A 23,769-nucleotide genomic window follows, 5' to 3' on the forward strand; every position below is an offset into this window, starting at 1 on the left:
GGAGAGCCCTGGTAGGCAGCAGAGGCACCACGCTGGCAACTCCGAGGGTGGCAATGTCCATGCAGACCTTCAGTCTTCAAAGGCTGCAAGGCCCAGTGCAGGCAGTGCTCCTGAGTGACAGCTCTGCCACACCAGGTGCCTGCAAGGCGTGCCCTGACCCTCGTAATAGAGGACAAACAGAGGGACTACTTGTTTCTACCTGGTGGAAAAGAAAAATTCCACGAAGAGACACTGAAACTTCAGAACTGTTCCATTCACAATGCAAGCTCTGAGTTTCCTTTGCCCACACGTTAGAACCACAACAAGAAATCATCATGAAAACCACATGCAGATCCTTAAAGTCTCTGGGGTCACACAGGATCCACACTCGAAGCCTTCCTAGGGGACACCTACAGACCCTGGCAGGGTAGCAGAGTAGGGTGCTCCCCCAGGATGGGAACACACAGAGTAAAAGAGTGGGATTGGCACCCAGAGCAGAGCTCACAGGGCTCCAGGCAAAGAGGGATCAGCATGAATAAGCACGATTAGAACAACTGAGTAAGACAGTTTAACTGTGCCGAACATTAAGCCCTGTGTTCTCCGGAAACAGTCAGATGTCTGTATTAGAAAACAGTATTTTGGGGCTGGGGATTTAGCTCAGCGGCATAAGCGCCTGCCTTGTAAGTAGGCAGTCATGAGTTTGATCCCCGGTACCAATAAAAAGGAAAAAGACAAAAAAAAAAAAAACAGTATTTTGTGCTTCCTACTCATCCTCAGAAATAATGTGTAGTAAGAGAGTCAGAGAAGGTCCCTCCTGGGTGTGAAAGGGTAAGGGACACTGGTGAAAGAGTTCACTGTCACTCACATCATTCAGAAAGGCAGAGAAGCAGCATTCAAACAGGTGATGGCTGAGGACTTTCCACATTGGAAGAAAGAAATGAGTGTTTCAATTTTAAAGGCAAAGTGACTCCCCGAGAAGTTAAATGAAAACATCCACATTGGCACGTCAGAATGAAAATGATGACTATCAAAGGCTCATACCATGAAAGCAACCAGCGCACACAGGGAGGTTCCCTGCAAGGGCTGGGCAGCACCGCACAAGTAGTACAGTCTCACCGCAGCCCAGCTTGAGAACATAGGGTGGCCTCTGCAGTGCTGAAGAGATGACTGCCTGCTGAACTTCCCTACCCAGCTGTGCCGCGCTGGGGAGGCTAAGGAAGGTAAAGCACCGTTAAAAAGTCAAAAGTAGGCTAATTTCCAAATGGGTATGGCACAAAGAAGAAGAAGGACATTTGATCAATCCAATAGAGCCCAGAAAAGAGAAGGAAAAAAAATTAGAATGTTACTTTCATTCATTTTGCTACCCCTGTTTCCTGAGCAGCACAAATACTCTCACAAAAAAGCAGAGGGGAGGGGCAAGCTGGTCAGCATTCATACCAGTGAACTCTACTGATGGCCTTCTAATAGAGGACACAAGCTGACCTTGGACCATGCTGTGGCATTAACCATTGAAAAAGTGGTCACCTTAAAAATGCTGCTCTTTTTTTGTGGAATGAAATTAAACAGCAAGAAGGCTGGCTATTGTGACTTTAGTTAGGTGCCTGCCTTGTCCTAAAGACTCAAAAAGATGACATCACTCTGCTCAGGGAACCATTCATCCCTGCCATGGCTGGTTCTTGTTTTGCAGGCTGAACACAGAACCATGACGGCTTTCATTCTCGCTGTGATTGTCAACAGCTATACCACAGGGCAGGTGAGTGCCACAGCAGCCGCAGCCACCCCAAGTCACTCACCCCCTGGCATTGCAGGGGGGCAGAGGTACATCCCAAGCCACTGTGTTTATAGAGGCGACTGCTGTTTTGGCAGTCTGACAGCCAGTCACCTCAGAAAGTGGGGCCACCCAAGCATACCAGCAGCTGACAATACCACAGGAGAGCTATCAGGGTAGAATTAAGTCTGTGGGGTTTAAAGTAAGGAAAACTGAGCAAATCTTGCAATGCAGTTGAGCAAGGCTTTCCTGAGAAACCACAGTAGTTGCAACCCCACGTAGTCCTCTTCTCCTGGGCCCTGGGTCCCAGAGTGGAAGACCACTTGTCTATCACGCTGCCCCGTCCAGGAAGCCTGCCTCCAGGGGAACCTGATTGCCATCTGCCTGGAGCAGCTCAGCGACCCGCACCCCCTGCTGCGCCAGTGGGTGGCCATCTGTCTGGGAAGGATTTGGCAGAACTTCGATTCAGCACGATGGTGCGGGGTAAGGGACAGCGCCCACGAGAAGCTCTACAGCCTCCTCTCCGACCCCATCCCTGAGGTGAGTCATCCTCAAGGGGTGGTTCCAAACCAGGTCTGGGTGTTAGGTCTGCAGGTCCCCTTGGGATGCCTTTCGTGACAAGATCCCAGGAGCAGCACACAGAGCCCACTCAAATCCAGCACAACTTTACATCTGCAAAGTTCAGGGCTGCACACAGTTCACAGGAATGGGACACGGGGACCTCGTGCTTAATGACTTCTCATGCAGATGGAGTGCCAGTGCTCATAATCTGTGGAGAGCTGCAAGCTTCCATGGGCCCTGGGGCACATCATCTTTGCTGTACTGAAGGGGAACAAGGCCAGGCCAGTACCTCAGCCTCCTCCTTGCTTCTGAGAGGTTACAGATGCTGGGCAGTGTTTGCCCTGCAGGCGAGGTGCCAGCTTCCAACCCTGCGCAGGAGCTCAGTGGGCTCCTCAGCTAGCTGGTAGGGGAGCAGTCTGCCCCCAGGACCCTCCACCCACCTCCTTTCCCAGTAGAGCAGCTCAGAGAGGCTCTATGAGGTCCCCTACCCCAGGTGAAGCTGAACCCTGTCACCTGCATTCCCTCCAGCTTCCCTGAGTCAGCTGCCAGGGGCCAGCAACACTGCAGGCCACTTGCCTTCATGCCCTCTGGGGACCAGGACATAGTCAGGCCCTTTGAAAGTGAGAGTTCTTCATGAAAAGATTTCCTCAGGGAAATAGATTAATTATTTTATAGCTTGTTCTCAAAAGGGCTGAAGGCATCAACCAAAAATACAGAAGCTGCGTGGTGGCCCGTGCCTTCCTGTCAGGAGACACAGACAGGAAGATGGCTGCAAAGCCTGGGCCAAAGAGTGAATTCACGGCCAGCCTGAACTGCATTGTGAAACCTTGCCTCAAAAAAACCAAAAGAAAAACAAACAAACAAAAAAAGACATTATACTGAAGATGTGAGTAGCAGATTAGGAACTAGAGGGAGTTAGGACATAAACAAGATGTCTCCTCAGGACTAAGGCCAGCTAGAGAAGCAGCATAGGTGCCTGTTCACCCAAAGTGGCACAGAGTTGGTCCAAGTATCCTCACAGCCCAAGAAGGCAAAGCCAGTGTCCCTGAGGTAACCGAGGATTGGTCAGAGGAAACGCACTCAACCTGAGGCCAAGCAGGACAACCTGGGCTGGCCTTGAAGCTTGGCCCTGTCACACTGGCTGCACGTAATACCACACGCCAGTCTCCTCTTTGCCCTCACCTCAGCTGCATGTGGACTCAACACAGATAGGAAACCAGTTTCCCTAAACCATGTAAACATGGGGTAGAGTGAAAACCGGGATTTGAAATGAAAAGAACAAACGTGGCTCTGAAAAATGAGGTACCATTTGGAAAGTGCTTAAGAAATCTGCCAGGCTCAGAAGAGCTGGCAGGAATGGTTGTGTCTACCTGCCTTAGGATAGGGCTGGGCAGAGCTCACTGGGATCAGGTTGGCGTTTTCATGCAGACCCAGGCTTATAGGTTGGATACTGCAGACAGGGAGTTAGAGAAGAAATGATTAGATAGGCTTGTTTAGCAAGAAAATGGAGGTTTTCCTGTGGTTAAGCATGCACTTGCTATGATGTCTTCACAGCTTCCTCACCCATGCCACATGGTGACTAGTAACCACAGTGGACATAAATAGCCTCCCAGGGTAAACCTGGGCCCTTTGATCATTAAACTTTTCTAGTACCTGTTAGTATTAATGCTATGGCTGGGCCAGCCGTGAGTGTTGGAGTAGCACAGTACATCAATCCTGTGCTCTTGATAGGGAAACAAGTGGCCATGGCATTAGAAGTGTACATTAGAGTAAGAGAATCTGGGGACACAGAGGCCTCATAGGCTGCTAACAGTGGCTTGAGGAATAGCTGAGTTTGGGCTCCTCTGGGAGGCAGGGAGCCTCAAGGGATAGGGCCAGGAGAGGGTCACCTTGTTCATGGGCAGCATGAACCTTGGCCTCACCTCCAAGAAAATGCAGGGAAAGGTGGACAGAGGGCCTCTGATGACATGCAGGTTGGCTAGGGAGAGATGCCCAAGCTTTGAGTCTTCAAACAGGGTTTTCTGGAACATAAGACCCTTATGCTTTTCCTGCTGCCACGCTCATTCATGCTGTTCATCATGGTGCTGAGGATCTGGGCTCTTGCCTATCCCCAAGTTGGGGAAATACACAGCGCTTGGTCCCTCCTCTCCTGCGTGCTTGAGGTCTGGCCCCTGACTGAGAACAGGTATATATCACCAGTAGTGTCTGGGCAGTTCTGTAAGGCAAAACCCTTCCTGGAGGCCTTCTTCTTAAGGAGTGATAGCCTGGTTTCCTCGCCCTCCCACGCTCTGCTCCTTCATCAGGCTCAGCCCCTGCGGGGTCCACATGTAAACTAAAAGGAACACGTGGTACACAGGTTCAGGAGCAGCCACCCTGGACTGGAGTGCTGGGCCCAGGCACTCCTGCTACCTCCTGTGTGCAGAGTGGAAATCTCAGGGCCGAAGCCTGCTGTCCATGACATGGACCCCAGGTGACAGATGCTCATAGTGTGGGAGTGAAGGGCCTCCAGGCTTCCCATCCTAAATCACTGACTCTGAATCCATCCAAGTGTGTGAGCTCACTAACTGTTCCACAGGGCAAAGTCTTAGTACCATTTATTGAAATTCTGGGATTCTTGTACATTATTTCCTTGCATCTTCCCACAGCCTCATGCAGGATAGGTTGTGGTGCTCCTGTTAGAGATAAGGAAACAGAAGGTCCGACTAACTTCTCCCCCAGCCCCACTCCAGGATCACAACCTTGGAGGCGAGGGCTGACAAGGCTAGGGCTTGTGTTACTCGCTCACTCCCTCTCAGGCCTCAGGGGCTTGGCCCACTCTAGATCTCCACTCTGACTGTCTCTGTCTCCAAGGCCCATGCCTTCACCACTTGCTTTTTCCACTTTTCCATGACCAGCCTAGCCTTCTCCTCAGAACACCTGTCTTTCAGCCACAAATCCTGTAGTACTTGGCTGGCCCATCAATTCCAGAAGAAATGCAGTTCCTGCTTCAGCTCCCTGACTCTCAGCTCATAAACTGGAGCCTTGATGACACCTACTTTGGTTCCCCCAGGCTTCCTCTCCTGTATCTGCTCCATCAATACAAGTATAGCTCTGGGTTCAGAGTGCTATTCAATAGTACTTGTAGAATTGAGTTGAGCTGCGTTTATCTGAACTGAATTGAATTAACTCGTAGGCAGTCTCATTAGAAATGCAGACATAGACACCCCAGCCGTGGGCATGTCTGTGATTGTCTGTCCTCTGTCGTGCAGGTCCGCTGTGCAGCCGTCTTTGCACTTGGCACATTTGTGGGCAACTCTGCTGAAAGGACAGACCACTCCACCACCATTGACCACAATGTAGCCATGATGCTGGCCCAGCTGATCAATGACGGGAGCCCTATGGTCCGGAAGGTATGTGGCCCCAGCTCTTGAACCAGCTGCAGGTATCCTGCATCACCAGGGCCAAGCCAGCACTGTCCTGTCGGAAGCAGCAAATGCACACTTTCCCTCTGTGTGCAGCATGCAAATGTAGATCGTGAGGCACAGATTCTCCAGTGTGTTTCATCACCAGACACTCATGTGCCTGCTTCGCCTGGAGGTGGTTAGCAGGCTGTGCTTTGTGTGGCTCATATGACTGCCCCCTTCCTGCCTAGGTCACATACAAATGTCTCATACCCCTAAACAGCAGTGGCCCCCACAGATGGCAGCAGGTTTATACAATATATCCTATAACTTGTCTTTGCCAGTGATGGCATGAAGCAGTTTTGTACACTTAAAAACTCTTACTCATTTGGACATAGAAGTATCACGGATTATTGTCCATGTTTCAACCTCTGTAAGAAGCTTATTCCACATGAACTGAATTTCCTACTCCTGTCCCAGATAGAAAAGTGTGTTGGGGAGAAACACTGATTTTCTGGTGGTCTCATGGCAAACCCAGAGGGTACTTCTGAGCAGAGCATGTTTTTTGGGGTGGGGAAGCAAAACGGCCCATAGAAAACCACAGATTTATGTATCACTAGCTTCCTTGTCAGTGATTCTGAGCAGTTATACTCGGCTTCCTCAGGGTTGTGGCTCTAGGGTTGTCCTTTTGGGGAGCAGGCCACCAGACTGACTTGGGAGGGACATGTCTGAGCACATCGCTGCCCCCAGGCTCACAAAGGGAGGATGCATTATATCTTGTGTCCTCTTCTGAAATCAGCTCAGGTCCTTATGCCAGATTTTGTAATGAGATTTTTAAAATGGACAGTCAGGTCCCAGCGGCCCCGCCCCAGGACTCTGGTGTCTTTGAGTTCTGTGGTTAGCTGCATCTCTAGACCTGGCTCCCTTCAGCTTGTGCCCAGTGACTCCTCGTCCCATATCAGGTTGCCTCAAGTGGACATCACTGAAAAATGCAGCAGATTGGTATTTTTATCGGCAGTAAAAACTCTTTTTTAAGTAAGGACAGGCTTTTGTCTTCTTTCCAAAAACAATTTAAAAATAGGATGGTAATTGAAGTGCCCCTCTAAGTGTCCAGTATCAAGCGAGTGGTCCCTCAGGAACCCATGTCAGGTGCAAGCCTTCCAGTGCATCCAAGCACCTTCACATGGCCCTATATGCACTATTCATCATTACCCTTGAACAGTTTAATAAAATGAAAACATTTTAAAAATTTAAACTTTCAAATCATCTGTTCTTTTTCTGCTTGTGATTGCTGCTGTCCCTTTGAAAAGTGCAGGTCCTGGCATATTCAAGGATAGCTCACAACTCCACCCTGGGCAGCTCGGTGTGGCCAGCCCTCAGAGCCTCCGGCCATGACACTGTTGGCTGTGAGAGCAGTTAGGCCTTAGAGCTGCTGCTGACCCAGAGGTAGCCGTCTGTAGTCCACTGGGAAGGACCCTTGTCTGTACTTGTTCACTCATTCTGAGCTTCACACTTGAGCTCCGCATATACTGGGCTTCAGAATGCAGAGGTGGACAGTAGCCTCATCTTCTAGGAACACAAAACCTACTAATAGGCAGCCTTTATAGCTTGGTAGTACAGCCTCCCACAATGAGCAGGCTGTCTCTCTGGCAGTGAGCTACACTCTTATCCTTCTCTGGAACAATGGGCTTTCTCTCCCTCCATGGCCTTTGCAGCCAATGGGCTGAGACCTCAGTGTGCACTAATTTCTTTTAGGGCCAACACTAGGTTTTCTTGCTTTATATCCAAGTGAGGGAGATCAGAGCTTTCCTGACTTAGGTACAGTCTCCCCTTACCAGGAGGAATCCTGTGGGTGTTCCTTTATTCAGGGGTCCACTGGGCAACATCATACTCCTTTGCACAAGGCAAGTGGGGTGGGACCTGATGATCACCAGGGAGTCTGCAGCATAGACTGGAAAGTTAGAGGCAAGCATTAGCTATGCAGTATTGGTAGAGGCTGTGGAGACGTGGCAGATGCCCCAGAGCAGTCAGCCTCAACCACGATGCTGGTGGGTATAATGCCATAGTCTAACCTATGTGATAAGATTTATGCTTCCCTGGACAATCAAGAGGTGGCCGGTAAGTGTGAATGGAAAACACAGGTATCAGCAGATTACTGGGCAGGATGAGTCTGGGGCTCAGATGGAGCCTCTGAGCCTCCAGGTTGGAAGGCCAACCTGGAGCCAGAGGAGAGAAGGGGTGGGATGGGGTTAAGTTATAAAGTCATCGAAAATGTGACAGGTGGAAGCCAAGGACTCATGAAGCTGAGATAGGAGAGAACATCAAGGAGAGGAAAAGAGAGGAGAGGAGAGGGGAGGACAGGGCAGGAGAGGAGAGGAGCCACAAAGGGATCCAAGGGTGCCTGTCCAAAGCCCATTTTGTCTGGTTCCCTGGGAGACCTGACTACTTCAGCAGAGCTCTCTCAGCCTTGTCCTAGATACTGAATTTCTACTAATCTGTCTTTAAAGAGGGGTGAGTTAAAGCTACATGAATAGCATTAGGGAAAAGTATTCACTTTTTTTATGGTCCTGGGAATTGAACACACAACCTCGCTCTTGCCAGACAGGGCTCTGTGTTGCTGAGCTATAATCCATCCCCAAAGTATTCGCTGATAAACCTGCATTCAGATTTTATCTCCCTAAAGGTTTTTCAGACATCCAAGAGCTCATGTTGTAGCACTGAATCTCCTAAAAGAAATGCAAATCTCCTAAGAGTGATGCCCGTTTCCTTGGACTGGACCATTTAGGCCTAAAGATCATGTTTTTGTTCTAGGATTTTTTCTCATTTCCTCTTAAGGTCATGGTTTAGCTATGATCATTTTGCCCTTAATGAAAAGAGCCTGCTTGCATTTCTCAGATATGTCCTCTTCTAGTCTGGCTCACTGGACTGTTGGGTCAATTTGAGAGATATATTTTCCAGCCCAGGGTTGCAGGACTAATTGTAAACAAGAGGCCATGAAATCTCATACCTCACCCACTCTGGAGATGCCTCAAAAATTCTCAGGTTGGGTCATTCCTCCTTAGCAGTGAATAAGCAGGTTCTGGCAGGTGTGCAGGACACTCCTGGGAGGCCCTTCAGAGGCTACTGGCCAGCAGCCTTGACAACACCGCTTGTTCCAAAGCTGCATCTATGCTGGTTTCTGATGCCAGGGCCAGAGTCTTCCTCTTCCTGTTTGCAATTCAACACTGGGCTTAGCTTGTGGGTCTCCTGTCCAGTCCATTCCCAGCCGCTGTAACTGTGCCTTCTTTTTTTGGCAGGAGCTAGTAGTGGCTCTCAGTCATCTGGTGGTTCAGTATGAGAGCAATTTCTGCACAGTAGCCCTACAGTTCATGGAAGAGGAAAAGAACTACCCCCTGCCTTCTCCAGCAGCCACAGGTACCTCAGGTCTTGAGAGCCAAAGACCCTCCCCAGACTTTGCCAGAACCGTCAGCAGTTATGGTCAGGCCAAGGCCGAGCGTGGGTTCCTTGGCACCTTGCTCTGGATGATCTCCAACATTCCCATTGTCTTGGACATTTAGAAAAATACAAAGGACCGGAAAAGAGGCCACCCTGACCCTCTCACTCTTTTCGTTTATCTTTACCCATTTTGGAAATGAAATTTGTGGAAAGCCTGAAGGATAGTAAACTTTCTTCAATAGTAGTTTACAGAAAAGAACATTAGCCATCTTCCTGTGATGAGCAATTGAATCAGTATCGTACATGTTTCAGTGAGTCATGTTAGGAAGCTCCTCTGCTCACATTTGTCCTTTTCACAGGAAGATCCAGTCATCTTTTACACTTATATTTCATCACCTGTGCACTGTCCCACCCTCCAGATCACAATGAGGGCTTCTGATGGATAACCAAGCATTCCTGCTTTTAGGCAGTGGGTGGGGGAGGTGAGGAATAAACTTGTGGAAGAAAGCCCTAGTGGAATGGAAGTGGGTAGGGCTGCCGCTGAGGGTCCTGCTGGTGTCTAGCAGTGGAACCAGGCATTGCTGTGCTGTTGCTGCCAGGGGAGTGGCCCTGCACCACTGAGCGCCTCACGTAGACTTACGGAGCAGTTGCTGTACTATCCTGTGTCATCTCTTGTAACTTAGTAATAGGACTATAGACTGTCGGTTCTCTGTCCGAGGGATCTCAGGCTCATGTCAGGTTCTCACTGAGAGAGATGCCCTTCCTGTCTTCCATGCTTGGCCTTGTAGCCCTTGCAGCAGCCTCAGGGGAGGCAACATCCTCCCACCCTGAAGTCTCTCACTAATTCTTTTCCTTCTTCCTCTTTTTTAGAGGGGGGGAGTTTGACCCCAGTGCGAGATAGTCCATGCACCCCCAAACTTCGTTCTGTGAGCTCCTATGGAAACATTCGAGCTGTCACCACAGCAAGGAGCCTGAACAAGTCTCTGCAAAATCTGAGTTTGACAGAAGAATGTAAGACCCTGGAAACTGGGTGCTTGGGTTGGAAGGGTTTGAGGTGTAGCTTTATGAAGCTTTTATCTAAGCAAGGCCACTCTGCCTCTGTCCCTACTATAAACTGGTGATTGGCCAGCTGTTCTTGGGTCTCAACTCTTCCTCATAGACATAGGTGTAGCATAGGTATAGTTCTGAACCCAGAATGTGCAGGTGCAACTCCAGGCTTGTAGAAAGAAGCCCAAGCACAGCTGGCTTCCCTTAGCTCTGCTGGGAGTACAGTTGCTGAGATCAGGATGTGGTGTAACTGTGTGTACACATGCACCTCTGCATCTGTGTAGGCATGTATGTCTGTGTGCACAAGAACATGTGTCTTCTCAGAAGACACCTTTCAATCAGTTGACCCTTAACTGTGTGATAGGAAGAAGGCTCTGGCACCATGCAGACACTGTCCCTGTCATTTCCGATAGCGGGTGGTGCAGTGGCCTTCTCTCCCGGGAACCTCAGCACTAGCAGCAGCGCTAGCAGCACCCTGGGCAGTCCAGAGAATGAGGAATACATCCTGTCCTTCGAGACCATCGACAAAATGCGCCGTGTGAGCTCCTACTCTGCACTCAACTCCCTTATTGGTAAGTCGGGTCATGTGAATGGCCTGATCGATTTTATTTGGACAGAAAAGAATGTATTAACTAGGACATACAGAAGCAAGAAGCATGTCTAACCGTGAAACTGGCTTGTAGGCCAGTCTAAGGGTGCATAAGCCAGGCCACGTGTCCTGCAGGAGGGCTGCCAGAACATCCATCTATCTTTGTTGGATGTGTCCCAAACCCCCAGGAGTGTGGAATGGTGGTTCTGGCTGGTGGTTCCCAGTACTCATGCTGGCTGTCACGTGGGAACAGAATTGGGCACTGCTGGCACCAAGTGGCTGGAGGCTAGGGACCATGCCCTGCAGTGCCCAGAAGGCCCTACAGAATCAACCTGAGAGATTAATAGCCTGTTGCAGAGGCAGAGCAGGTTCCCCAGGGAGAAGGCCCTTCTTTGAAGGCCCTTGGCACTCCCTCCACACACCCCACCTCCACCATTCCAGCATTTGACTCTCACTGCTCAGAAGTGTCTGACCCCTTGGGTGCTGTCATCAGATGGAGGAATGGGAGTTCACTGTGTTTCCTCATCACGTGACTGTGTTCATCTTCAGATTGCTGCAAAATATTTAGGACTTAACCGGGAAGCCTCCTTTCCCCTTATTCTAACCCCTGGTTTTTAGGATTCATTGGAATTTTTAAATTAAGAAATAATTTGGACATATAAATATGACAGAGATTAAAGTTTAAAAAAAAAAAAAAACACCTGTGTGTGCTATTTCCAACATAGAAAATTAGAAAGTGGCAGCCCCATCCCACTCCCTCCTTCTGTCCTTCAATCCCAGGATCGCTGGCTAGCACCAGGGCCCCTTGGAGGCCTTCAGTTTTGCTTTAATGCCACTGTATGACATGTGACCTCAGCCTGTGTCTTTATTCCACTTTGGTGTTTGTATTTACCCCTGGGTGTCATCTCAGTTTTGTTCAGCCACCTTCAGTTTTTGCCACAATTTAATTATTTGCTCACCTGTTGAGGGGCACCAAGGCTAGTTCTGATTTTCTCTTTTTCTCTCTTGGTTTTATAAGCAAACTTGGGGCTAGGCGTGGTGGCTCATGCTTATAATCCCAGCATGTGAGAGGCTAAGGCAGGAGGATCCTTGTGAGTTTGAGACCAACCTGGGCTACAGAGTGAGCTCAATGCCAGCCTGAAGTGCAGAATGAGACCCTGCCTGTCTCGAAAAGACGACAATAAATAAATAAATCTAAATTGTAAGCAAGCTTGGGATTTGATCTCCAATACCTCTCCCCCTTCTCTACCACCTGCCCTGTCAGGCTCCTAAGCCCTGGACTATCTTCTGCCTCCATCCTTCCTGGCCCCTGCAAGGAACCTGACTGCTCTTTGGTCCCCCAGAATCCTGTCACTTGGCTTGTCCATAGAAACCTCCCAGCCACATGCCAGCGTAGACTTGCTTTCTGACTCTGTCTGTTTTCCTGCTGTGTTTTTCTCCTAAGAACTCTACCACCAGATTTTTCCTGTACCTACCATGTATTTGGTCCAGTTCTGTCTCTAGCCATGCCCACATTTAGTTAACACATATTAGGCGGTCAGTATATGTAGAGGGAGTATGCTGGAGTAATTCATATTTCCGCTGGTTGAAGTGAGGCAAGGCCTGTGGATGGGCCTGTGTGTCTCCACTTCTGCAAACTGTGCTAAATGCTTTCAGATGTTGCCTTGTGTTACTGGTCTTTCACTAATTTGTAGGCGTCCACTATAGCTCTGGGTTCTGATTCGTGATTGAGTATACCATTAAATACGTCTCCTCATCTGTGACTTTTTGATGTTTGTAGTACCAAAGAACTTTTACACTTTTTTCCTCTTTTAGCTTGTGCCTTTTGTCTCTTGAATTTGTTCTTTCTTTGATGTCTTGATATTTTGAAATTTTTAATTTTCTTCTTTTTTTTTTTTTTTTTTTTTTTTTTTTTTGGCTTTTTCGGTTTTTATTGGTACCAGGGATCGAACTCACGACTGCCTGTTTGCAAGGCAGGCGCTTATGCCGCTGAGCTAAATCCCCAGCCCCTAATTTTCTTTTTTATGCTAATGGTTACACAGACTTGGAGAGGGAAGCCTTATCCCTGCTTCTCCCCACAGGCCTCGCTAGTTGTCTCCATGTTCTTCACAACCTCCAAGGAATGTTTGGCATTGTGTCCTCCTATTAAGCTCCCATGCTGTAGGGAACTGGTCCTGTGTGCCCCAGTGGTTTTGCAGTCTAAATAGAGAGCCCCGAGTTGAGTGGAGACAGATACTGAAACAAGGCTCACTTTGTTCCTCCACACTTTCTTGATGATTCTTAATGCTTTGCTCTGCTATATAAACTTCGCAGTGAGCTTTTCTGTCTCCACAACTCCGTGATCAGAGTGTTGTTTGGAAGTGCTTTGAGTTGATGAGCCACCTGGGAGGACTCATGTCTTTGCAACATTGCATCGCGCAGCCCAGCCCAGGTGTCTTTTTCTTCATTTAAATCTCCCTTAGTGACCTTTAAGACAGTTTATAACTTTCTGTATGAAAGTTACAGTCAATTTATTCATGGTACCTTAGTTAGTTTGTTTCTTTGTATTGAGAGAGGGACCTGCTAAGTTGCCCAGGCTGACTTCAAATGATCCTCCAGCCTCAGCCTCCTGAGTAGGGAGCACTGCAAGATGTGTGCTGCTGCGCCCTGCTAGGGTGTTTGTAATTTTAAGCAGTACCTTTTTTTTCTCATTTAACTCTTGTTGCTAGCCCCCCCACGAAAATTCAAGTGTCTTTGTTTTATCCCTAAAAGAAGAGGAAAGATAGGGGCTGGGGATTTAGCTCAGCGGCATAAGCACCTGCCTTGCAAGCAGGTAGTCTGAGTTCAATCTCTGGTACTGATAAAAAGGAAAAAGACAAAAAAAAAAAAAAAAAAAAAAGAGGAAAGATTAACTATATAGCTTCCTGCATTTTTTTTTCAGTTGCTTGGTTGCTGGAGACACAACCCAAGGCCTCATACACCTAAGGCAAATATTCTACCTCTGAGCTCCAACCCCAGCCGCTTTCACCTTTAACAGCAATGTTTGCTGTATGTGCTTTGGGTAGATACATTATCCATGTCTAGAAATGCCCGTCTACTCTCACTGGTCAAAACTTCTATATGTGGAAATTCCCATTTATTCTAATTAGTTTAAAAGATTTTTTTTTTCACAAGTGAAACAAATCTCATAGAAGTTTTTTCTATGTGTTTTGACTTTGTCCTATGTTTTTGACTCTATTAATGTGGCAAATTACATAATTAGGGGGTCTTGTTAAACCATCCATGTGTTTCTGTCTGAACCCACCTTGGTTAATTTTAACACAGATGAATTTAAGTTTGTCAGTATTTTATTTAGAGCATTCCCTGTCTATACTAGGAGTGAATTTGAGCTATAACCTTTCTGTCATCTACTACCCTTGTCTGGTTTAGATATCACATTCATACTAGCCTCGTAAAGGAGCACACCCTAATTTTCTGTTTCTGGAACAATTTGTTGCTCTTTGGGTACCTGAGTAGAATTCATTTCTATCACTGATGAGGCTTTGTGGGATTCTGTGTATTAAGTTTTAATTCCCGGTTTCATTTATTTCTTTGCTGATGAAATTGTGTGCCTTACCTGTCTTTTCCTGAATTAGCTGCAGGAAGCTGTCTCACTGGGTGCTGATCACTTGTCCCCTTGAAGTACACAGAGCACGCTTACCTTCTCTCATCTCCTTTATCTCTGGTCGACCCCCTTTGTACTCCTCTGTTTATTTGCTTTTCTCCTTTCTCTTGATTAATCTCATAAGGCATTTCTTCACTTGTTTAGTATCTTCAAGTTCTAGCTTGTGCTTTGTTGGTTTTCTTCATTCTTGTATATTTTATGTTCTACTGTGTGTTTATCTTTATTTTTATTTTCTTAGGTTTACTTTCCTGTTGTTTCTATTTCAGTGTCTGTATCTTAGAATTTAATCTCCCTCTTGCATCACGAATTAGCATGAGATCTCTCTAACACATTGGTGGCATGAGCTAGAAGAGGAACAGCCCTGATGCTCACCTACATGTGAGCCCAAGAGAGGGTAGTTGCGGTATCCAGTAAGGTGTGTCCGGTTGTCCTGCAGGGCTCTGGCCTGCTCCTTACCCAGGGGCCCTTTAGGTGGTTTGGGGATCTAGAGCTGCCAGCACACCCTCTGATGAGAGTTGTGCTGTCTACACATAGTTACACATCCATATACAGCTATTCAGCACAGAAAGACCAACATGGGATTCATGTTGCATCCGTCTCCCATATGGGAGTTCTCACTGGTGCTGGTGGGGGCCACAGAAGGCCAAGGCCCTGGTGTTCCCAAGTGGTTTACCTGCTGAGGCCATGCAAGATGTGTCCAGCACACACCAAGAGCCTGGATGCTTCCCAGGCCTGAGGGCCAAGAGGCAGGCCCTTGGCAAGCAGAACAGCCCATTCCAAATCCTGATTCCTGCCAAGAGCTTGGTTATTGCTATAATGAATAAAGATGATATCTGTCTTCCATACTGGCCTTGGCAGTGTGAGGGTTAAGGAAGCCTGTTTCTTCTAAGGGCCATAGTACAGTGCTACAGCTGGTGTTATATCTCTGGGTTTTCCTCCTCTGCCTGTCCTCCTTTGTCAGTCCTTTTCTGGGAGGTCAAGATATGCATCGCTGATACTTCCACAGTCTAATTCTGGAGCTTTTTGCCAGGGAAATTTAATTATATCTGTGTATCATTCAAATCTTAGAAAACTTGAAGTGGAAAGTTTCCAAATGCGTGGTGCTAAGAAAGGAAAGGTAAGGCTCCTCGAAGTCAGCCTCATTCCTATTCAGTGAGGTGATGCTTACATCCCCCTGGAGACCACAGTGCTTTACCTCAGTGTTTAAAATTCATAACTCTCAGAATCCCATTATCAGTACCACTTGCCTGTCTAAAGCCAATTTCTTCTTTCATTTCACCCAAAGAACAGCAGTTTCTTCAGCCCTGAATACTTTGCAAAAGAGGTTTTCAAAACCATGGCAACCTATAACATCCACATATTTACACCATAAAACGATAAAACCAGCTTCCTTCTAGAAGCCAACTCCAAGGGCCCCACTGCTACTCTGATTTCCCTGCTGACCTGACCTGCTGAAGGTGTCAGTCATCTGCATGCAGCAGAGCCTGGCCCATACTGGGATATCCTGTTTGAGCTGGAGCCTGTGTCTCTGCACTAGCTCACTTTCTGAAATCTTCTTTGAGCTCTCTACTCTTCTTGCTTCTTAGTCATAGCCTGACAACCATGTGGATCCCCTAATCAATCTTTCTCATTCCCAGGTCCCTCCCCAGCCCAGTCTTGCTCTCTGCAGGCCACAGGCAAGTGTTCCCACACCAGCCCTGCACTTGTCTTGCTAATAAAGGTGTTTCCCTTGGCAGCCCTGGTCCTTAGCAGGGAAGCTTCACAGCGGCCCAGGGTGGCCACCAGGGCCTGTGTGCCTGGACATCACCTCTGCTGTGCTCCCAGCGCTGTAGCTGGCTCTGCATGCAATGTTCAGCCCAGTAGGTATGTCATTTGACCCAGTGATGCTCTTGAAATTTTTATTGCCAGATTCCTGTACAGGTATTTCTTGCTGACGTGTAGCAAATATCCATTCCTTTCTTGTCCCTCAAGCTTGTCCTGTCCCTCATTCCTGATTTCGCCAGTGTGCCAGTGGGGAAGCTTGGGGTAGACAGAGGTTGATGAATCAGTCTGCAGCCTGTGTTCAGACATGTGGGGCCCAGCTGTGCTAACTCTGCTGACCCCATGGCCAAGTAATTACTGTGTGCATAGTTCCTGCATCCTCCTCTATAAGGACCCTGCTCCCCGTCAGAATGCCAGGCTCAGGAGGGCTATGTCACCATGTGCTATTGTCTTTTCACTCGTCACTCTGTCTCAGCTGTAGTCTAGCCACCCCCGGTTGAGAAAGCATGGTGGGACTGAATCTCTGTTTGGGGGCCTGAAGAGAAAAGGTATGGCAGCCTGTGAATGTGCTGTCTGGTTGCAGGAATCTCATCCCAAAAGGTACTGACTGGCTAGGGTATAGCTCAGAGGCCAGGACCAGAGGTTTACAACTCTGTGAAGCAGTGACATTTTATATCATATTGAGAATGTGTCACCATAGCAACGAATCTGAGGTAGAACTGATGCTGGCAGAAGGGACAACAGCAGCCAGATCTAGCCTTACCGTCTCCCTGTGGGTCCTAGCCCTCACCTCAAACCTGCCAAGAGGAAGAGCCGCTGGGAGTCATAATCTGTCTTCACCACATTCTCATTGCTTAAGCAGGGAGCCAGGGAAGAGCCACATTCAAATCCAGGCCTTTTGTTTTTACTCAGAGTCTACGATGCAGAGCAACTGCTGGAAGGAAAGAGCTCAGAGCCCCAATCTGAGGCCACCAGGTCCGAGGCCTCTGTGACAGTATTAACAGAATAGCCCTCAGCTACCTCCTGGATCCCTCCTCTTTCCTGCTTTTGTTGCCAGCGTGTCCGGAATCTCTAGCGGAGAGGCCTTCCAGGCCTTCACAGAGGCCCATGGCCCAGAGCAGTATGTCTGGGGAGACCTGCATCTGCATCTCAGGATAGAGGGAATCAGTTTCTGCCTCTGCTCATAGACAGCCCAATGCTTGATCCACAAAAAGAAAGCTAAGCAGGGTCATGGCCAGAGAGCTGCACACATTCTCATCAAAGGTGCCATGGATTTCATTCTTCCTGCTTAAAAAGGTAGTAAGAGTGGGGTGTGGTGGTTCATGCCTGAAATCCCAGAACTTAGGAGGATGCAGTAGGAGGATTGTTGTGAGTTCAAGGCCAGCCTGACCCACATGGTGAGACCCTGTCTCAAAGAAACAACAAAACAAACATAGTAGTAATAAAATAAATGGCATTGTTTCCAAAGCCATGAGATTGATTAACTGTATTTGTAGAACCAAAGCCTTTGATTAAAGACAATCATTGAGTGTATCATTTAGGGAAACTGAAGAACACTGCTGAAAAGATTGTCAGATGCACCCGCTGCCTGTACCAGGACATGCCTTTTCCCTCCTGGAGACAAGTGAGGTCACAGTTCCAGCCTGCACAGGAAGAAGAGAGGTCAGAGGAGTGGTCAGCATGGTCACCTGCAGGGTGTTGTTTGCAGGTACAGCCCATGACAACCCTGGAGTGGAGTCCACTCCATGACCACCCAGGAGTCCCCAGAGACAGAAAGGCATCCCAGGAAGAAACAAATGCAAAACCCCAGGAACCATCTCCTGAGGACAGAAGGCTCTCAGCCGTGCACATCCCAGGGGACAGAGCCCGCAGCTTTCCACTAGCCAGGCTTCCTTCCCCAGCCACTCTGCCAGCAGGACCCTCGCTTGGGCCTGTGCTCAGAGCTCTGAGAAGTGCCCTGCAGCATGTGCTCTACGGGAAGTTGTGGCCATTGCTCTGAAAATAAGTCGTACGCCATTCATTTGATCTTTTATTACTTCTAGTCTAGACACGACATAGACGTGGCACTTACAGGAGTGTGGCAAGTGGCGGACACAGGCCGTTCCCGGCTCCTCCCTCCCTGTGAGGGGAGGATGTGGGTGTCTCTGCCTCCGTCCCAGTGGACTCATCCGTGGAGGTGGCTGCATTCTGACTTGGGGACAGCAGACTTAAGAGCTGAGCAGTCTGTATAATAGTCACCCTGGGAGAATCATTGTTGTGAACAAACAGTGATTGTGAGGGAAAAGGTAGCGATTCTGTATCATAGTTTTATGCTTTTTACTGGTAATTATACGAAGAGACTGGAAAAAAATTAGATTTTTTAAGGTTCTCTACAGAGTCATAGTGTTACATCAAAGTCAAGGTCTGCAAGAAAATCAACACAGTAGTAAAAAGTAAAATGAAAAAGATAAATCATAATGGCCAATATATACCCCCCTTCCTCTTTCCCCTGCACAGGGTCATACCTTTCTACTGGTGCTCCACTGAGCTCCTGATTCCAGAGCACTTTCCCATGAGGGGTGTGTACCTGTCACCCCACCTGATACCTGATGCCTTGGTCCATGGCTCCCAAGGGAGGAATGGGAGTGCCCTAGGCATCTGCCTGCCCCACATGCGTGCCCAAGCTCCCATTCCATTCGGGAGCTCCTCTGCTTTGCCTGTGCACAGGGTTATTAGATGGATGTGGGCCCTGATGGGAAGGGGCCTCCTAGAGTGTGTGCCCCAACTCCCATCCCATTCAGGAGCTCCTCTGCTTTGCCTATGCACAGAATTATTAGATGGATGTGGGCCCTGCTGAGAAGGGGCCTCCTAGAGTTGCTCCCGCACCATTCCCCTCTTCCCGTCTCCTCCTCCCCACTCATCCTGTGATGAGGGCTCAGCATCTGAGTCAAACTGAGATGTGCTACAGCATCACAGCACTCTCACACTCAGCGTCACCACAACCGAGCTTCTGAGGAAGCTGCTTGCAATGAGTCACTGGGCCAGATTCACCTGTGAGCCCAAAAATAATGAGAGAAAATGATGTTCTCAGGGCCCCTGAGAGCTTCCTGTGGGGTGGTGGGGAGGAAGCTCCAGCTTCACTGAGGGGCTGCTTCTCCCCTTCTTGCTGAGTGAGGCTACTTAGAGAAACTTGGCTCACTTTCTCCTTCCCTCTTGTTGCTTGTGAATCAGGAGCCTGTCACAAGTGTATTGGAAGCCACTTCCTCCTGCCTGCCGGTCCCCATAACGTAGAGCACAGTTACTATGAACAGGCATCTGCCAGGGCAGGAATAAATTAGATTGGAGGACATTTTTCCACAGAGATTCTGCTCTGATTTTACCAGTTTATGTATACATCTGTCATAAATCTAGACAGCTACTTAGAGCTACAGACTGTGAGTCGAGTGGTTTCTGCTCTGTTTGGGGGTTGCAGCCATCCAGAGATAGCTGGAAATGGCCGCAGTTCCCACCATGGTTGTCCACACTGCCGCAGGGCCTCCTCCATGCTGGCAAGGGCCTGTGTAGCCTTCATCCCACCCGAGTCCAGATTTATTTACCATGGGCCTTGGTCTCCCAATATGTGCTCCACCAGGCTCCTACAGGTGAGGCACGGCTGTGCGAGACTGTGGCACACAGAAGGGCCTCGACGCTGCTGAGCATGCCTGAAGGGGGCACACATTCCCTTGCAGGAACATTATATCGACCACGAGCTGCCATCCTAGAGAAATACCCTTCTTAGGTCTCATGTTCTGGGTAATCAGCAGTGACAACAGGCAGCTGTGTCTCAGGAGAGGCCAAGGGGATGAGCTACTCAAAGGACAGCACCTATTGATTCCCATTCAGCAGAATGATGAAATAGCAGGAGGACTTTTGTAAACACACATCAGAATGTGTCTTCTTCCTACTGACCTTGTGGGGAGGCCATGTGCTGTGAGCCCGAGGGACGGCCCTCTTGGCCCTGCATTCATGTCTTCCAGTGAAGAGGCAAGTAACATGAAGATACGCATCCACGTGAAGCTCGTGCACCTAGCTGACTTTAAGTCTTTGTCCAGTCTGTGTGTGTGTGTGGACCTGACTGTTTCACATGAAACATGTTCTACTATAGTTTTGCTCATCCCGAGGCACTCTGTCCTCTGGCAGCATGCCACAAGTGGCCAAGAAAGGGGCACAGATTTGTGACTCTAGTCTCTGTGTTGAACAAGCAAAGGCTTTTCAATACGTTGCCCAGCTTTCCCCAAAAATAAAAAGGCTGGAGCTCTATGTAGCTATCTCCACCTGACCCCAAGCAGGTCGTCCCTACCTCCCCTTGTGAAGCTTCCAGTGGTCTACATCTTGAGCAAGCACTCCGCTGGTGCCTTTTCTGCTTTTCCATATACGGCTCCTCTCATCTTCTGAGCAGCCTTTGCTCAAACCACATCCTCTTCTAGAGTCACTTCATCCCTTTGTTTGCCTCATATCCAGTGTAGTTTGGCCCCCAGATCTGCACCCTCTGCTCTTTGCAGCTTCCTCTCTGGCTTCAATCAATATAACCCACGTCTGGGAGCCACATCCCTCTTTTAGGTTTCTAAGTGTGCTACTCGCGCACTCCTTGATTGGCTCTTGGGTTTTAGTCATGGTTCTCTAGAGGCTCCAGGTGCCTCTGTCACCTCCAGGTTTCAGATCTTGCTTGTGCTGCCAGCCTTGTTCCCTCCACTCCTTCTCCTCTAGAGGAACAGTCCTGAATCCCCTTTATAGCCTACCCCCCTTTAAGCTTCCTCCATCTGTCTTCCTGGCCTTCACCTCCTAGCCCTGCTCCTGGCACAAGGAACCTCTCCTGCCTATGTCAGTATTTCCCTGGGCAGTACTATGTCCTGGAAATGCCTGACTACCTTGAAAGTCAGACAGACATGTTCACATCCTTCACTTGGAGCCTCAGCAGAAGCGCTCATTGAGCTTCACCTCTTCCTTTCATGCCAGGGCAATTCCTGCTTTCAGGATTATTGCAGAATTTAAAAGGACTGAGCAGCCTTCAGTGAGGCCCTTGGCAAGTGTCTCTTTTCTTTCCCTCCTATGTGTACTGTGATGTGCTGATGTCTGAGCCCCTTCTCTGTTACCTGCCTCTGCATCTGGACATGAGCGTAAGCTCTTGTGTCAAGTATACTTTTAGTCATGCTTGGGATGAGTTACGAGCTCTTGGAGGCAGTGGTCCTATCATATACACCTCTTGACTTCCTGGAACTTGAGAACAGTGCCAGCGTATGGAACGGGCAAAAGAGTCCTAGCAAGTCATAGCACACGTGGCATGCACTGAGTGTCGAGTGGGCTGCAGACAGAATTGCAATCCCCCATAGATCACATACCATAGGCCGTGGTGGGACTGGGAATCTAGAACATAAAATCAAATGCTCCGTGGTAACTATAATCCTCTCCAATCAACTAGAGCATCCCAAGTGCAAATTCTATACTTTTCTATCCCAGTTTTCCTTTTAGAAAGATGTAGCCTCATAGATGAGACCAATGTAATCAAGCCTGAGAATACTGCCAGGATTCCTGAATGTGGGAACCGCTTTCAAGAATAACAAACCAGGGGATTTAGCTCAGCAGCATAAGCGCCTGCCTTGCAAGCAGGCAGTCGTGAGTTCGATCCCTGGTACCGATAAAAACGAAAAAGACAAAAACAAAAAAAAAAAAGAATAACAAACCAAGGATCTTGCTTTAACTCCATATCTTTAAAACCCCGCTTCTTGCTCCTATGATTAGGTTTGCATGAACTTGAGCTACTCCAGAAGCTGCACATATATGCAGCAGCAGCTATTTGCTACTGAAACATCTTCCATTTCTTTTTTTCTAGGAGTTTCTTTTAATAGTGTTTACACTCAAATTTGGAGAGTTTTATTGCATCTGGCTGCCGATCCCTACCCAGATGTTTCTGATTTGGCCATGAAAGTGCTCAACAGCATCGCCTACAAGGTAGGTGTGATGAGATGTTTTTGTTGAAGCTCTTAAGTTTCTGATATTCAATCATGAATATTCAAGCAAAAGTCTCCAGGTCTACACCATGTTTTTAAAAATCCATAAATAAGATGAGCTTTCACAAACATTTTAAATCTAAATATTAACCATATACCTAGAAATGTATGTATGTGTAGCTGTAGTTGTCAGTTTTGTTATTTTTCACAATCTTCTTCATGTCTGTATGATCTGTGATGATGCCCCTGCCTCCTTGTCTGACACTAATGTTGACATCTTCTCTCACTCTTGACTCTTCTGGCCAATAGAGACTCAGAGAATCACCTTTGATTTCACTGGACTTCCTCTCTGTTTTTAAATTTTTCATTTTGTTGACAGCTGCTTTTACCTTTTTTACGTCCTTTTCCTTCTGCTTACTTTGAGTTTCATTTGTTCCTCTTACCCTAATTTCTAGATACAAGTATAAGTCTTTTCTCTGGGGATTGTAAGATCTTCACGGTCCTTTCTGTGAGCTCTAGGAATTTGGCCTAATGCGCTCTTAATTCTTTACCCAGCTTCATGTGTATTGTTCCCCACCTATGAACAGAAAAGAGTCAATCAGAGACATGTGGGACATCCCTTGAAGACTTGGGGAGCTTTCTTCTCCCCACACTCCACCCTGCAGTTCCCAGCCCCTTGGCCTCCGTGGAGCTGACTGTGTCTGCTCTGCTAGAGGGTGCCAGCTTTATCTGGGTTCTGCTCCTCTGAGCTATAGCCAGGGACTACCTGCAGGCTATAGCCTAGGTCAGTTGTTTATTTCTATCTCTCAGGGTTTCTAGTCCTGAGTACTCAACATCTATTGTCTGAAAACATTTGCTTCATATGTTTTTTTCTGGTTTTCTAGTTGTTTAGCAAAGTGGTACAATTTATCTTTATAGTCAGCTTTTATTAATGGAACTAGAAAATTTGCAGCTTGCCAGAAGGTTTGAGAAGCATATCACCATAGCTTACATTTGCCTGGCAGAGGCATTCCTGGCTTTCCCTCTGACTCCATCATGCTCAGCAGTTGTCCACCACAGCTGAAGGGGCCAGGCTCTGTGGCCTTCCATCCCAGTCCCTTGTTTTTTCCCCACTGAGTTATTCAGCCCTATTCTAGTGCTCTCTCATTGGCTGGCTCTGGCCTCTTATTGAGCCCAAGGTCCCTACAGCAGTCCCTGTCTGGTGACATCCTTTCTGTGTGATGTTCAGTCCCTTCACTGGAATTATTTTGTGTTAGTCTGATTATGTTTCTTCCATGACTGATTGAAATCACCTCATTGACTATGGATGTTACTTCCTCAGTCCTGGTAGTATCACAATAGAGTGACAAAGCCTCTTTATTCCCTTAGTTTTTAAATGCTACCGCAGTCAGACTCACCTTTCTCTTTAAAGTACAAAAGAATAATGGAATAAGTTCTGAATTTTAAACTTGAGATGTCATGTGTATGGCACACTGTCCTAGAAGCATAGACTTATTGGTCCAGAGATATTTCCCTGCCCTCCATGCCCAATAAAATATCCAGCTTAACAGTAAAATGTTGGGCTTACTGTTGACAGTTTGGGACAATGTGGGGTATCCAGTCCTGCCCTGACTTCATCCCACAGTGGACTGCTCGGCTTC

At 47.9% G+C, this 23,769-nt stretch overlaps 1 protein-coding gene across 3 annotated transcripts in view; it reads left to right on the top strand.

Annotated features, from left to right (window-relative positions):
- Rptor (regulatory associated protein of MTOR complex 1) overlaps positions 1-23,769 on the top strand; it is a 366,523-nt gene that overhangs the window by 298,910 nt on the left and 43,844 nt on the right. For all 3 annotated transcript variants that reach the window (XM_003464795.5, XM_063241865.1, XM_063241866.1), the window contains 7 exons: positions 1,667-1,732; positions 2,096-2,287; positions 5,557-5,697; positions 8,985-9,102; positions 9,994-10,134; positions 10,584-10,742; positions 22,012-22,130. In XM_003464795.5, coding sequence (XP_003464843.1) covers positions 1,667-1,732; positions 2,096-2,287; positions 5,557-5,697; positions 8,985-9,102; positions 9,994-10,134; positions 10,584-10,742; positions 22,012-22,130 — 936 coding nt within the window. The remainder of the gene's footprint in view (positions 1-1,666; positions 1,733-2,095; positions 2,288-5,556; positions 5,698-8,984; positions 9,103-9,993; positions 10,135-10,583; positions 10,743-22,011; positions 22,131-23,769) is intronic.

The sequence above is a fragment of the Cavia porcellus genome, unplaced genomic scaffold (genome assembly GCF_034190915.1).
Source record: "Cavia porcellus strain 051 isolate PalLab524CR breed Dunkin Hartley unplaced genomic scaffold, mCavPor4.1 scaffold_32, whole genome shotgun sequence".
Lineage (NCBI taxonomy): Eukaryota > Metazoa > Chordata > Mammalia > Rodentia > Caviidae > Cavia > Cavia porcellus.